General features: G+C 38.1%; 1 protein-coding gene across 21 annotated transcripts in view; it reads right to left on the bottom strand.

The window, feature by feature from the left end:
- Window positions 1–17,432, bottom strand: part of LOC127840885 (uncharacterized) — a 178,864-nt gene that overhangs the window by 116,476 nt on the left and 44,956 nt on the right. For 20 of the 21 annotated variants that reach the window (XR_008030618.1, XR_008030617.1, XM_052369334.1 and 17 more), the window contains exons 3-7: window positions 15,970–15,996; window positions 6,000–6,129; window positions 2,976–3,091; window positions 2,208–2,433; window positions 175–260 (exon numbers count right to left, since the gene is read on the bottom strand). Coding sequence is in view for 19 of the 21 variants with exons in the window: in XM_052369334.1 (XP_052225294.1) it covers window positions 175–260; window positions 2,208–2,433; window positions 2,976–3,091; window positions 6,000–6,129; window positions 15,970–15,996 (585 nt within the window). In the remaining 2 variants the exon portion in view is untranslated. The remainder of the gene's footprint in view (window positions 1–174; window positions 261–2,207; window positions 2,434–2,975; window positions 3,092–5,999; window positions 6,130–15,969; window positions 15,997–17,432) is intronic. The other variant, XM_052369338.1, reaches the window with a different exon arrangement.

The raw sequence follows: 17,432 nt of genomic DNA, 5'->3' as shown, positions 1-17,432 counted from the left end.
TCAACCAGAGAATGTTTCTGCCTGCTCTAACTCCCGTCTCTCCCCCATCCCTTCAACCAGAGAATGTTTCTGCCTGCTCTAACACCCGTCTCTCCCCCATCCCTTCAACCAGAGAATGTTTCTGCCTGCTCTAACTCCCGTCTCTCAATCACAGTCATGACCACACTGACTTACTTCTGTGCCTCCTTTGTGAACTGTCTCCAGCGCAGGAATGCCTGCTGGAGCCTCAGCCTGCGATTCTCTTCCGTGCGCACGCGCCACTGGAGCAGTGAACAAAGGGACATTTTGAGCTGCACTCTGGGAACACTGGGCTATATGCATAAATGATTAGGCTAATCAGGGTTGACCCTTTTGGCTTTAACCCTTTGCATGCTGGGAAATTTGTCATCTGCTAAAATGTTGTCTGCTGAATTTCTAAAATTAGCATTTTCTTCGATTTTTTTTTCAAAGAATACTATCAGAATAGCAAACAGTTTGGATCCTGATGAGACGCCACGTTCTGTGGCGTCTCATCTGGATCCAAACTGTTTGCAAAGGCCTTCAAAATTCAGTTCCAGCACTGAAAGGGTTAAGGGAATTGCAACGTAATTTTTCGTTTAAACAAAGTCTATTTAAGACAAAAACTCAGTTTAGGCGAAAAGTGTTGTCCCATATAAGCCTGTGTGTACTGCACAGGCTAATCTGAGACAACACTTTACACATATGCATTTAGCACTGTTTTCCCAGAATGAGGCTTTCATGAATAACAGGTTAACAAACACTATATTTTTGTCCCAAACCTGAACAATACCTCTGTAACACTCTATAAGCTACATTCAAGGGCAAAGAACTCTCAAATGTAGGCATCGCTGTGCATGAAAGTGTCCTGAACACTTAATGGTGATGACATGAGTATTGAACCTTTCAACTGAACTGCTTAAGAGATGTGGAAGTAGTTTGCCTTTTGCAGGAAGACCAACAGAACAACTGACCAACAAACATGAAGACAAAGTCAAATATATAGTCAAAAACAAACAACTGCTCAAAATTTGTTCAATGATAGCATCTACAATAATTATCTATTTGACAGAGTTTGACATTCAAGCTTGTTAGTTCTTGATACTTCCTTTCAATTAAATGACAATTATTGAGTCTAAAAATTTTTCAATAATTTTCCCACATGTACCAGGAAACAGATTGAGAAGTAGAGGTTGCCAAGAGGATATGATGTCTGTCCAGCAACAACGTGGTCCCTTGTTTATTTCCCACTTACTAAGAAAGCTTTCTCTTCATACACCGAAGACAGGTTCTTCCAAGGAAACAGACTCGAGAGTGTTTTAAAGAGCCAAAGGCCTCTGAGCTTAACTAAATAGGGTTACCCTTTACCACTCAGATAAGAATTTCGACCTGTTTGTAGACCCTTAGAAAATTTAATTTAAGACCTCACGCTTTTACTAGATTCAAGTTCAAAAGGCTCCATTTCCATCACTTCAATACTGATGAGCAGTAAACAGCATAAAACCTGCACAGACTGGTTGTTAGTCACAGGCTGTTCTGGTTTCATGCTGATTGCACATTTTCACTTTTCCTCTGAGCAGGAAAGGCTAAAAAACATTATTACTACTATATAAGCATCATTCTGTGAAAACTGGGGTTAATGCATGTGCTAAAAGTGTCATCCCAGATTAGTCTGTACAGTCTACACAGGCTAATCAGGGACAACACTTTTCGTTTTATGATATTTTTTTGTGTAAGAAAGTATCTTGATGTGAAAATCAACAGGCACAGGCTAATCTGGGACAACACTTTAGACCCTGTTTTCCCAGAGGAAGGCTCAAATACCAAACAAGAGTGCCAAACTGTCACAAGATACGCCCATTTGAAATATAACCCATTATTGAGCTTGACCTAGATATCATTTAGACACAACTTCTGACCAAATTTGGTGAAGATCGGATGAAAACTACTTAAATTAGAGAGCGGACACCATGCTAAATCCTTGAAGTGACGCCGCGACCAAGGTTTTGACCCAGTATGACCCATATTTGAACTTAACCTAGATATTGTCTAGATACAACTTCTGACCAAGTTTGATGAAGATCCGATGAAAACATTTTTAATTAGAGAGCGGACTCTGCTGTGGACGCTGCCCACGGCCAACAAAGGGTGATCTTATAATACGTCCCGTTTTGAACGGGCGTGTAAAAAAAGGTTAAAACTGTATAAACCTTTTCAAAGTATGCTGAAAGCAGCATGGAGTTGATGCGGTCCTGCAGGATGCCATGCTGCAGTTTGCTACGGTTGATCGCCCACTTAAACGCATTCATGCCCTTCTGTAGCGTGTGCCGACGATGCAACTCTCGGACCTTACGCTCCAATCGTGCGTTACGGCAGGCCGTCTTCCACCAGGCAAAGTAGCGACTGAGCAACGTATCCCGGTAACACGTGTCACTCCTGATATGTAGAGAATATCACTTGCATTATCAAGACCAAACATATTATCAAATCTTTGGTATTTATGATACTTGGATTGTTATAACTTAAAGACTGGTTTGTTTTAAGAACAATTGTTTTTCTGTAACAATTGAGCCTCATTTTTGGAAAACTGGGCTTAATGCATGTGCCTAAAGTGTCATCCTAGATTAGCCTGTGCAGTCCACACAGGCCAATCAGGGACAAAATTTTTGCATAGGCTGGATTTTTGTTTAGAAACACTTCCTTTCAACATCAAAATCCATAAAAGCTAAAAGTTTTGTCCCTGATTAACCTGTGTGGACCACACAGGCTAATCTGGAATCCCAATTTAGGCACATGTATTAAGCCCCATTCTCCCAGAGCAAGGCTCATAATTTGCATCTATTATATTAATCCTTCCAATTGTTATTGTGTTGAATAACATGTAAGTGTCCGATAACACGTAGATGTGTTTGCCACAATTTGATGAGCGGCGCAATTTAGGCTTTCTCATAAGAGGCTCAAATATAGACGTGACTCACTCTCTCAGCATGACCCCGTAGCTGACTGGACTGAGCTGGCGGGCTGCCTGCAGGATCTGGAGGTTGCGTACCCGAGCATGAAGCACGTTATTGAACCAGCGACGGAAACACTTCGCCTGAAAACAACTTTATATTTGAGCCTCATTCAGGTTTTACAAAAGTGGGTATATTTGTGTACCATATATGGAAATAGAGTTAAATTACATAAAAAAATGTGCTGAGTATGTTACAACATAAACATAAAAGATTAGAAAAATCATTCATGGTAGTGAAAATAAAGGTAATGCATGTGCGTACAGAGTGTTGTCCCAGATTAGATTGTGCAGTCTGCACAAGCTTATTTATCAGGGACAACACTTTCCGCCTTGACTGGATTTTTGTTTAAAAAAACTTCCCTTAAATAAAAAATTCCATAAAAGCAGAAAGTGTGGTCCCTGATTAGCCTGTGCAGAATACACAGGCTAATCTAGGATGACACTTAACGCACATGCATTAAGCCCCGTTTTCCATAGGCTGGCTCACATTTAGAACTTTTTACACAAGTATAACCATCGTGTGTGACATCCCTTATCGTTATTATACAGCGATATTTTACTGGTACAAGCCCAATTGGTAACAAGAGCACCGCATAACAGGTGCCAATGCTCGGCTGAGGGTGCAGTTTTTAATAAATGAAAGCTTGTAAGAATTATTTTTTTTAGAGGTCACAGTGACCTTGACCTTTGACCCAGTGACCCCAAAAATGGGTGTGGCATGTAGAAGGTTTTTCTATGACTTGACCTCGTGACCTAGTTTTTGACCCCAGATGACCCAAATACAATCCCAACCCAGATTTCATCAAGATTAACATTCTGACCAACTTATATAAAGATTGGATGAAAACTGTGACCTCTATTGTCTACACAAGGTTTTTGTATTATTTGACCTAGTGACCTAGTTTTTGACCCAAGATGACCCAAATACAATCCCAACCCAGATTGCATCAAGATTAACATTCTGACCAAATTTCATTAAGATTGGATGAAAACTGTGACCTCTATTGTCTACACAAGGTTTTTGTATTATTTGACCTAGTGACCTAGTTTTTGACCCCAGATGACCCAAATACAATCCCAACCCAGATTTCATCAAGATTAACATTCTGACCAACTTATATAAAGATTGGATGAAAACTGTGACCTCTATTGTCTACACAAGGTTTTTGTATTATTTGACCTAGTGACCTAGTTTTTGACCCCAGATGACCCAAATACAATCCCAACCCAGATTGCATCAAGATTAACATTCTGACCAAATTTCATTAAGATTGGATGAAAACTGTGACCTCTATTGTCTACACAAGGTTTTTGTATTATTTGATCTAGTGACCTAGTTTTTGACCCCAGATGACCCAAATACAATCCCAACCCAGATTTCATCAAGATTAACATTCTGACCAAATTTCATTAAGATTGGATGAAAACTGTGACCTCTATTGTCTACAAAAGGTTTTTCTATTATTTGACCTAGTGACCTAGTTTTTGACCCCAGATGACCCAAATACAATCCCAACCCAGATTTCAACAAGATAAACATTCTGACCAAATTTCATAAAGATTGGATGAAAACTGTGACCTCTACTGTGTATACAAACAAATTGTTGACCGACACACGCACGGACGCCGGACATCACACAGTCACATAAGCTCACCATGTCACTTCGTGACAAGTGAGCTAAAAAATCAACATGGATTGGCTACTAGTACGATGACTAGATCTATTAAGTAAACATAAATATAATATATGCGGAATGTGTACATAAATATAAATAATTCTTTAATACCAAACTAGAGCAATAGCCAAAGTCAAACCGACCTTAAGAATATTACAAGAATTATAACAGGATTATTTGTATATATATAAAAATAAAACCACTTCAGATTAAAGAAGTGCTGTAAACCTCATAAACAGGAGTCAAGAGTTCTTTAAGTGTCTTGAAATAAAGTGGTTCTAACTTAAGGTTGAAGAAGACCATCTTACCCAATTAAATCACAGCCAAATGGCCCAGGGATTTACCATAAAACATCTGTGACAAACTAGGTCACAGCACTGTCAGGACAAATACAAATGAGCCGTGCTCTGTGAAAAAAAGGTTTAATGCATTTGAATTAAGTGTTGTCCCAGATTAGCCTGTGCTGACCGCACAGGCTTATTAGGAAAAAACTTTCCTCCTAAACTTTATTTTTGCTAAGAAGAGACTTTCTTTAAACCAAAAATATCATAAAAGGGGAAGACCACACAGGCTCTTCTGGGATGACACTTTACGCACATGCACTAAAACCCTTTACACAGAGCATGGCTCAATTGTAATTGACATTTAATTTAAATGCAAAAGAAAGTTCTACCTAAGACTGGCACAAACTGGGCTGAGTACGAATATAACACTTAATTCTAGCATGTAATTAATGGCTAATGGAATTCACATGCATCTAATTAAATTGTCAGGCTATAAATTGAAATCTATCGATTGAACATAAATGATTCAATATGAAACTTACACAAAGTAAAAATGGCTATATGCAACCAGCATTAAGCCAGAACAGCCTGCAAGTAACTTCCAGTCTGTTCAGGTTTTAACCCTTTCAGTGCGGGAACCGAATTCTGAAGGCCTTTGCAAACAGTTTGGATCCAGATGAGACGCCACAGAACGTGGCGTCTCATCAGGATCCAAACTGTTTGCTATTCTGATAATATTCTTTGAAAAAAATCGAAGAAAATGCTAATTTTAGAAATTCAGCAGACGACATTTGAGCAGACGACAAATTTCCCAGCATGCAAAGGGTTAATGATGGTTGCTGCTCATTAGTATTGAAGGGTTTGAAATGAAGCCTTTTAAAAAATTGATTCTAGTAAGAAAGCTCTTAAATTTTATTTGATTTTCTATGGGACAATAGACACGTAAACATTTGTAAAAATGGGCGTGAAAAGGGCTAAAACTTTGCTGTAACATATTGATCACTGCAGGCCCAATTGCCAGTGTCTCACCATTAGAACGAGATTCTGCCTGGTTTCCGTGTCAACGTTGTAGAGTTTTCGTAGCAACTTGACGGCCTGAACTGTGGAGGAGATGGACTCTCCTGACTGGATGGAGAACGGCAGACTGAAAACTGATGACCTGAAAACAGGTAATAAAATAATAATAAACAGTTCTTTATTAAACAACAATAATTCATATTAATAGAGCAAGACTTATATAGAGAGAAGAGTTTATTTGTTTGTTTTTGAGCGGTGCTTTTTGAAAATTGTGGATAATGCATGTGCATAAAGTGTAAAGCCAGATTAGCCTCACAGTGCAGTCCCCAATTAGAAGAAACTTCCTTTAAACAAAAAAATTCATTATTGCAGAAAGTCTCATTCCTGATTAACATGCGCAGGCTGCACAGGCTAATCTGGGGTCACACTTTACGCCTTTACGCACACACATTAAGCCCAGTTATTCAAGGTGCGTCTCCTTTTAGTTTTCCTTTTTATCTCTGGCAATAGCTGTTCTTGTTGAACCCCAATGAGCAACCCAGGGTCTTAATATTTATCTATAACAAGAGAAATGTCAGCCATATAAAGGACAGTTAACGTCACTAACAATAAACATTCTACCTGGGCAACCTAAGCTCTTTACCAAAATTGCAGTGTTTTTTTTCCAACAGTTTGGGAATGGGGAAGGGACCCTTTTGGAATGGGAAATTTGGTGTACTTTTGCCTGAAATTGGGAAATTTCTGTTGTTTATTTTACGCTAACAAATACTTTAAAATTCATAATATAAAAGTGATTTCAATATTATATATCTAAGGTTCAACTTATAGAGCTGGATTGGGAGATAATTGACATGTTTAGACTTATTAAAAACATATTCTTTTTTTGAAACCTTCAATTGGGAATTTGGGAAAAATATATACTTTTTTCCATTGGGAATGGGTCCCCCTACCGGATCCAAATTTGAACAACACAAAAACACCCTCTGAACTGCACATACTAATTGCAGTTAGTGTCAACTGCACTCCCTGCAAAAATCTGTATTTATGGGTCAGTGGATGTTAAATTTATTTAATGACAAAGAGTCCAAGCCTTTAAAATTGGGAAATGTTGCAGTGATATTAATGTTCAATTCTATTTAAATGACTCTTGAGAAAGTCTTGCTTACAGATTAAAAATGATGCTATGTGGAAATTGATAACTTATCCTGATTTTTTTTAAATAAGTGGAAAGCTTATTTCTGACACAGAAATGTTGCCTTATAATGCGTAATAAATGTTTTTGCAAATATGTGAGTAGATAAGATAAACATAATTTAAATTTTTACTAAAGAAAAGTTGAGGAATAATGATTAATTTATGTCTTTGAATATAAGTTTTTTATTTTATTGTTTAATATCTAAATCACTAAAATAATAAGCCTTAGAACAATACGGCCTTGGTGGCCCTGTAGCACTCAACAATGAAGTTCCAGTTCCAGTTATCATGAAGTCTTGATGTCATGACATTGTTTTTGACCCCATTTGACAAAGATTCAAAAACGGCCTTGATATTAACAAGAGGGCCAAGATGGCCCTAGTTTGCTCACCTGAGAGGAGTCGGTTCATTCAATCTTTACCAAATGTCAAACTTGACCTTGATATTGTCCAGACAAACATCCTGGTCAAGTTTCATCATTATTTCATCTGCGAGTCATGATCAATGTACCTATGAAGTTTCATGATCCTAGGCTAAAGCATTCTTGAGTTATCATCCGGAAACCCTTTTTCTAAGTTGAGTCACCGTGACCTTGACAGCCATTGTGTGAATACGTTTTTTGGCACTGTGACCTTGATCTTTGACCTAGTGACCTGATAATCAATAGGGATCATCTGCCAGTCATGATCAATATACCTATGAAGTTTCATGAACCTAGGCATAAGCTTTCTTGAGTTATCATCCAGAAACCATTTTACTATTTCAGGTCACCGTGACCTTGACCTTTGACCTAGTGACCTGAAAATCAATAGGGGTCATCTGCCAGTCATGATCCTTGTACCTATGAAGTTTCATGATCCTAGGCATAAGCGTTCTTGAGTTATCATCCAGAAACCATTTTACTATTTCAGGTCACCGTGACTTTGACCTTTGACCTAGTGACCTGAAAATTAATAGGGGTCATCTTCGAGTCATGATCAATGTACCTATGAAGTTTCATGATCCTAGGCCTAAGCGATCTTGAGTTATCATCTGGAAACCATTTTACTATTTCGGGTCACCGTAACCTTGACCTTTGACCTAGTGAGCTGAAAATCAATAGGGGTCATCTACGAGTCATGATCAATGTACCTATGAAGTTTCATGATCCTAGGCCTAAGCGTTCTCGAGCTATCATCCGGAAATCATTTTACTATTTCGGGTCATCTTGACCTTGACCTTTGACCTAGTGACCTGAAAATCAATGTGGGTTATCTGCGAGTCATGATCAATGTATCTATGAAGTTTTATGATCGTAGGCATAAGAGTTCTTGAGTTATCATCCGGAAACCATTTTACTGCTTTGGGTCACCGTGACCTTGACCTTTGACCTAGTTACCTGAAAATCAATAGGGGTCATCTGCAAGTCAAGATCAATGTATCTATGAAGTTTCATGATCCTAGGCATAAGTGTTCTTGAGTTATCATCCGGAAACCATTTTACTATTTCGGGTCATCGTGACCTTAACCTTTGACCTAGTGACCTGAAAATCAATAGGGGTCATCTGCGAGTCATGATCAATGAAGTTTCATGATCCTTGGCATAAGCGCTCTTGAGTTATCATCCGGAAACCATCTGGTGGACGGACGGACCGACATAGCAAAACAAAATACCCCCTCTTCTTTGAAAGGGGGGGGGGGGGGCATAATGAGAGAACTGCCCCCCTCCCAGCAGCCATGTTATTCTACTGACCGGAACCATTTTTTAACTCAACTCTCGTATCAAGGAAACAAATGTTCTGAGCAAATTTCATGAAAATTGGGCCAAAAATGTGACTTCTACTGTGTTCATATGTTTTCACTATATACATATAGAGAAAAATGCCCCGCCCACTGGAGGCCATGTTTTTTCACCGATCCCAAACAATTTTCAAACTCGTCCGAGATATCAATAAAACCAATGTTTTGACCAACTTTCATGATGATTGGGCAAAAATTGTGACTTCAAGAGTGTTTACAAGGTTTCTCTATAGCCAAATAGGGAAAACTGCCACTATATACATATAGAGAAAAATGCCCCGCCCACTGGCTGCCATGTTGTTTCACCGATCTAGACCATTTTCGCACTCGCCTGAGACATCAATTGAACCAATGTTATGACCAGCTTTCATGATGATTGGGCAAAAATTGTGACTTCTAGGGTGTTTACAAGGTTTCTCTATAGCCAAATAAAGGAAAACTGCCCTGTCCACTGGCGGCCATGTTTTTCAACAGATCGGTACCACTTTTGAACTCAACCAAGATATCATTAAGACAAACATTTTGACGAAGTAACATGAAGATCGGGCATGAAATGTGACTTCTACAGTGTTTACAATGTTTTTTGTTTTTTTTGACCTAGTGACCTAGTTTTTGACCCAGCACAACCCAGTTTTGACATAGGCCGAGATTTCATTGGGACAAAGCTTCTGACCAAGTTTCATGAAGATGGGACAAGAAATGTGGCCTCTAGAGTGTTTACGAGCAAATGTTAACGGAGGGACGGACAAAGACTGGTCACAAAAGCTCACCTGAGCAATCAGGTGAGCTAAAAAGGTGATCAAGTTTCAACAATATTGAATCATAAATGTGGCCTCTTGAGTGGTAATAAGAATTTTCTAAGATTTGACCAAGTAACTTATTTTCAAACATTACGCCAAGATTTAAACTCTGACAAGATTAACATTCTGACCAAGTTTCATCAAGATTGAGTCATAAATGTGGCCTATAGTGTTAACATGGATTCTGTAATCATCAATATTGAGTCGTAAATGTGGCCTATAGTGTTAACATGGGTTCTGTAATCATCAAGATTGAGTCATAAATGTGGCCTATAGTGTTAACATGGGTTCTGTAATCATCAAGATTGAGTCATAAATGTGGCCTATAGTGTTAACATGGGTTTTGTAATCATCAAGATTGAGTCATAAATGTGGCCTATAGTGTTAACATGGGTTTTGTAATCATCAATATTGAGTCATAAATGTGGCCTATAGTGTTAACATGGGTTCTGTAATCATCAAGATTGAGTCATAAATGTGGCCTATAGTGTTAACATGGGTTTTGTAATCATCAAGATTGAGTCATAAATGTGGCCTATAGTGTTAACATGGGTTCTGTAATCATCAAGATTGAGTCATAAATGTAGCCTATAGTGTTAACATGGGTTTTGCAATCATCAATATTGAGTCATAAATGTGTCCTATAGTGTTAACATGGGTTTTGTAATCACTCATCATCAAGATTGAGTCATAAATGTGGCCTATAGTGTAAACATGGGTTTTGTAATCACTAATCATCACGATTGAGTCATAAATGTGGCCTATAGTGTTAACATGGGTTCTGTAAGATTTTACATTGTCATTCAGTTTTCATACACACATGACCAAGATTTGGGTTAGATATAATTGTCATGATAACCATTCTGACCAAGTTTCACCAAGATTAAATCATGACCCCTAGAGTGGTAACCAAATATGTCTAAGACTTTAATTGTCTGCTGAACTAGTTTTTGGATGCTCGTGACCCAGATTCAAACTCTGTGTAGAGTTGTCAAGATAAACATTCCCTCATACTTTCATCAAGACAGATTAATAAATGTTGCCTTTATAGTGGTATAAAGTGATACAGATTTAAACTTGGCCTAGAAATTGTCACAATAACAAGAAATGTGTTTGTCGGAAACACTATGTCCCCTTCTGCACCGCTTTGAAATTTATTTATTTTGACCTTTGACCTTGAAGGATGACCTTGACCTTGAACTTCCACCACTCAAAATATGCAGCTGCATGAGAACGCCGCTTTGAAAAAAGTTGTTATTTTACCTTTGACCTTGAAGGATGACCTTGACCTTGAAGGATGACCTTGACCTTGAAGGATGACCTTGACCTTGAACTTCCACCACTCAAAATGTGCAGCTTCATGAGAAAGCCCCTTTGAATTATTTTTTTGACCTTTGACCTTCAAGGATGACCTTGACCTTGAAGGATGACCTTGACCTTGAACTTCCACCACTCAAATGTGCAGCTTCATGAGAACACCGCTTTGAAACAATTTTTTTTTTGACCTTGAAGGATGACCTTGACCTTGAATTTCCACCACTCAAAATGTGCAGCTTCATAAGATACACATGCATTCCAAATATCAAGTTGCTATCTTCAATATTGAAAAATGAAACACTATGTCCCCTTCTGTGGGCTTTGAATTTCATTTTATTTTTGACCTTTGACCTTGAAGGATGACCTTGACCTTTCACCACTCAAAATGTGCGGCTCAATGAGATACACATGCAAGCCAAATATCAAGTTGGTATCTTCAATATTGCAAAAGTATTCATAAAATGAGCCATTTTGGCCACATATACTTGACCTCTGACCTTGAAGGATGACCTTTCACCACTAAAAATGTGCAGCTCCATGAGATACACATGCATGCCAAATATCAAGTTTGTATCTTCAATATTTCCAAAGTATTCATAAAATGAGCGATTTTGGCCACATATACTTGACCTCTGACCTTGAAGGATGACCTTGACCTTTCACCACTCAAAATGTGCAGCTCCATGAGATACACATGCATGCCAAATATCAAGTTGGTATCTTCAATATTGTTTTCATAAAATGAGCGATTTTGGCCACATATATTTTACCTCTGACTTTGAAAGATGACCTTGACCTTTCACCACTCAAAATGTGCAGCTCCATGAGATACACATGCATGCCAAATATCAAGTTGCTATCTTGAATACTGAAAAAGTTAAAGTTGGAGCAAACAGACCAACAGACCAACGTACAGACCAACAGACAGGGCAAAAACAATATGTCCCTCACTATAGTATAAAAATTATTAAGATTGAGTCATGAATGTAGCCTCTAGAGCAAAAAAATGTTTTTACAAGGCATGAACCAGATTCAAATTCAGCCTAGATATTGTCACAATAAATTTTATGACCTAGTCTCATCAAGATTGCTTTAAAAATGTGGCCTCTGCTAACATGGTAACATACTAAAAGTTTACCACAGACTACACAGGATGCACTTTAATGATGACAAAGGATGCCGAACATAGGGCAATCAAAATAGCTCACTACAAGCATAAGCTTAATGATAAAATTATATGTAAAGTGTACAAGATTTATTATGAACAATCTACAAAGCTTTATCAATATAAAATTCTAGAAATAATAGTTAAATTAAGCATGCACTAAAAAGACATAAAAAATTGCTCATAAGAGTTATCCCCCTTTTGCTTTATCAAAGCATTATCAAGGGCCAGAACTCATGTCAATCTCGTCTGAAGGGGTAGGGGGTAAGGCTAAACATTTTGAAATTAACAAAAATCACATGGATTTAAAGCAACATAAAAACTTAAAATCAAGGAATGTTTCGTAAAATGTTTCGTACAATAAAATTAACCAATAAAAAATCAGTGTCCCTTATAGCAATAGCCAAATTTTCAATGCTCAATGTGGTCTGGTAACATCGATTTAACGAGATACAAAATGCTTGTTATATTTTTATGTGTCACATCATATTCCATTTGAATTTCCAACCAAATATTTTACAAAAGTATTTCTTGATTAATGAGTATTTATGTGACTTTAAGAATTTACTTTGAAAATTAAGCTAAGTGTTCAGCCTATAATATAACAAAATGTGCCATAATATCTTATCATGAGTTGTGTTCTGAGAAAACTGGGCATAATGCATGTGCGTAAAGGTTTGTCCCAGATTAGCTTGTGCAGTCCGCACAGGCTAATCAGGGACGACACTTTCTGCCTAAACTTTATTTTTGTTTAGGAGGGACTTCCTTGAAACTAAAATTACCATAAAAGCGGAAAGGGTCGTCCCTGATTAGCCTGAGCAGACTGCACAAGCTAATCTGGGACAAACCTTTACACACATGCATTATGCCCAATTTTCTCAGAACACGACTCATATGGACCACTACCCAAGCCTTGCTGTCAGATGTTATTTTGCTGAAATATCACGCTACGGAAACAACACCCTCCCTTGAGTCCCAAACAACAAGTTCAACACCAAAATGCACAAAACAAGAAAGCGTCCTTATCAACAAAACACACGGTGCCCCAACCGGTTGAGCAATAAATCATCTTACATTATGCTACAGGGAATATTTAACTGTGGTTTTACATGAAAGCGGCCTATCAACAGCTACTACGGTTGTATAATATGAAAACAAAGAATATCTTTTAATAAGTTGTTAGTAATTGCAGTGCCCCATATAAGCTGCGTATCTGCGTTTTTCACCCTATTTAAATGTTTAAAAACGCAAAGAAATACAATATCATGCGTATTGAAAATGCAACTAATTTGACTTTAACGCAAATTCATCAAATTTGATGCGTACCGTACAATAGTTTCAATCAAATGCTTTGCTCATTTTTGGTATTTTTTCTTTGGAGTTATTATTTTGGAGTTTATATTACGGACAGTTTCAATGGTTGAAGATATTATGAAACATCTGTTTATTAAAAATAATTATGATAGTTTACGGTTTTACTGAATCAATACAAGTGTGCAGCTTAAACAGAAGTAAAGCAGAAATAATTTTAAAGTAGGTATTTTTATAACTCGATTCACCCTATTTCAAGAATGAAATCACCCTATTTTTTAAAATCAATGGGTGAAAACCCTATTTTCAAAATAATTATCTGGGGCATTGTAATTGGTGGCTTGACATATAAAACTTGTCTTCTTTAAATGCTCAATAAAATACAATCTGATTGTATTGCTTGACATTATTATACTCAAACTATTATGAATAAATGTAATTGACCCTCATTCTGGGAAAACAGGGTTTAATGCACGTGTGTAAAGTGTCCTCCTAGATAAGCCTGTGCAGTCCACACAAGTGTCCTCCTAGATAAGCCTGTGCAGTCCACACAGGCTTATTAGGGTCAACACTTTTGGTCTACAATGGTTTTTTGTTTAGAAGAGACTTCCTTTGAAGGCAAAATACTATACAAGCGGAAAGTGCTGTCCCTGATAAGCCTTTTGCAGACTGCACAGGCTAATATGGGACAAACCTTTGCATTCAAACCAGTTTTCCCAGAGCAAGGCTCAATTACCGTGCTCATCCAGTTGTGAAAAACACATCTATAAAACCCTAAAAAAAACAACATCAAATATCAAAAGTTAAAGATTCTGCCAGAGCAAAACACAATGCACAAACAAAAGAACATCACAAAAACATTTACATAGACGATTTATCAAGTCTTTCTTCGCAATCTTATCAACTTGGTAATTGATAAAAAAAAGTAATTTAACTGCCTGATTCAGATATATTGAAAATTGTCTAGGTATTTTTTTAAATGCATACCATTGCTTTGTTAATATCTTAAGTTGTGTTTTAAGCTGCTCATAAATATGTTACTATTGTTTAAAAGGTGAAATTAAATAAAAGAGCTGACAAGTTGGGATTGGATAATGCCTAATCTCAAAGGTCAAGAATTGTATAGACTGTCATATATTTTTATGAGATTATTTAAATCCTGTCATCTGTTTATGATTAAATGATTTTCACAACTTTTGTTAAAGTCTGCTCATGAAGTGCGAACAGGCTTATCAGGGAAGACACTTTCTGCTTTTTTGGATTTTGTTTAAAGGATGTCTCTTCTAAACAAAAATCCAGTCAAGGCCGAAAGTGTTGTTCCTGATGAGCCATATTGGACTGCACAGACTAGACTGAGGCTAAACATTGTGCACATGTTTTCAGCCATTGTTTTAATCAGGGCAGCTCATATGTTTGACAATAGCAAAGTTGACAATAACAACGGCTGTTTGTAAAACATGCATACCCCCCATATGGGCTGTCAGATGTAGTGGCAGCCATTGAGTGAATACGTTTATTGTCACTTTGACCTTGACCTTTGACCTAGTGAACTGAAAATCAATAGAGGTCATCTGCCAGTCATGATCAATGTACCTATGAAGTTTCATGATCCTAGGCATATTTATTCTTGAGTTATCATCAGGAAACCATTTTACTGTTTCGAGTCACTGTGACCTTGACCTTTGACCTAGTGACCTGAAAATGAATAGGGGTCATCTGCCAGTCATGATCATATGAAGTTTCATGATCCTAGGCGTAAGCATTCTTGAGTTATCATCTGAAAACCATTTTACTGTTTCGAGTAACTGTGACCTTGACCTTTGACCTAGTGACCTGAAAATCAATAGGGGTCATTTTCCTGACATGATCAATGTACTTATGAAGTTTCATGATCGCGTAAGCATTCTTGAGTTATCATCCGGAAACCATTTTACTATTTCGAGTAACTGTGACCTTGACCTTTGACCTAGTGACCTAAAAATCCATAGTGGTCATCTGCCAGTCATGATCAATGTACCCATGAAGTTTCATGATCCTAGGCCTAAGCATTCTTGAGTTATCATCTGGAAACCATTTAACTATTTCGAGTCACTGTGACCTTGACCTTTGACATAGTGACCTGAAAATCAATAGGGGTCATCTGCTAGTCATGATCAATGTACCTATGAAGTTTCATGATCCTAGGCCTAAGCGTTCTTGAGTTATCATCCGGAAATCATCTGGTAGACAGACCGACGGATGGACGGACGGACCGACCGACATGAGCAAAACAATATACCCCCTCTTCTTTGAAGGGGGGCATAAAAATGAATATTGCTACGGTATGCTTGATCCAATAAATTAAAGCATACATATCCAGGCCTAAAACTGCAAATACAAAAAAATCACACCATCACCTAGCAGTTGCTATGGTTACCTAGGCTTTTTGATTGCAGTAGCAGTCCTATAAGATGGGGAAATAAATAAAACATGCACATATAACAAACACATACACTGTTATTACACATACATCTGGCAAAATAGTTAGAGCTAGTATCTATCTACATGGAACAAAAATGTTGGTAAAAGTTAAGGGGCTTTTTCTGTTCTTGCTCTTTAAAAACCTTTATTAACAAGGGCTGTTTGTAAAACATGCATGCCCCCCATATGGGCTGTTAGTTGTAGTGGCAGCCTTTGTGTGAATACGTTGTTTGTCACTGTGACCTTGACCTTTGACCTAATGTAAGTTATCATCCGGAAACCATTGTACTATTTCGAGTCACTGTGACCTTGACCTTTGACCTAGTGACCTGAAAATCAATAGGGATCATCTGCCAGTCATGATCAATGTACCTATGAAGTTTCATGATCCTAGGCGCAAGCATTCTTGAGTTACCATCCAGAAATCATTTTACTATTTCGAGTCACTGTGACCTTGACCTTTGACCTTGTGACCTAACAAAAGCTGTCAGAGGACAGCGCGCTCGACTTTTCGAGTGCATGACAGTATAACGTAAGCCATCATGGGGAAATTGTTCATATTCAAATATTTATAAGACGATCTTTCAAAAATAAAAAAAGGAAAAAAATAATATTTTTGGGGGGGGGTGGGGGGTGGGGGGGGGGTAGGGGGGTGAGAGGGGGTATTATGTGGGGTGTGGCAATTTATTAGATGTTTAAAAAAAATGGGGGGGGGGGTGGGGGGTAGGGGGGCCAGTGAGAGGGGGGGGGTTATAATGTGGGGTGGGGTAATTTATAAGATGTTTAAAAAAAAAATTGGGGGGGTGGGTGGGGGGTTGGGGGGTGGGGGGGTGAGAGGGGGGTATAATGTGGGGTGTGGTAATTTATTAGATGTTTAAAAAAAATTGGGGGGGGGGGTGGGGGGTAGGGGGGTAGGGGGGAGTGAGAGGGGGGTATAATGTGGGGTGCGGTAATTTATAAGATGTTTAAAAAAAAATTGGGGGGGGTGGGGGGGGGTAGGGGGGTGGGGGGTAGGGGGGTGAGAGGGGGTATAATGTGGGGTGTGGTAATTGTTAGATGTTTAAAAAAAAGAAATGGGGGGTAGGGGGGAGTGAGAGGGGGTATAATGTGGGGTGTGGTAATTAATAAGATGTTTTTTTAAAAAAATTGGGGGGGGTGGGGGGTTAGGGGGGTGGGGGTGAGAGGGGGGTATAATGTGGGGTGTGGTAATTTAGTAGATGATGTTTGATGGTTGGGGGGAGGGATTCTGGTAGGGGCATGGGGTATTGTTTGAGTGGAATCCATTGTGGTATTCAGGTAAGTGTTGTTTTGTCAAAGTAATAATAAAATGTGATCATAAAAATAACAAATGATCTCACACTGACATGAACAATTATCCTCTATTTATTAAACATGAAATTTAAACTTATTGCATTTGTT

This window comes from Dreissena polymorpha, chromosome 8 (assembly GCF_020536995.1).
Source record: "Dreissena polymorpha isolate Duluth1 chromosome 8, UMN_Dpol_1.0, whole genome shotgun sequence".
In the NCBI taxonomy this organism is placed as follows: Eukaryota; Metazoa; Mollusca; class Bivalvia; order Myida; family Dreissenidae; genus Dreissena; species Dreissena polymorpha.
The sequence above is the reverse complement of the archived record's forward strand: the minus strand, read 5'-3'. Positions and strand labels throughout refer to the sequence as shown.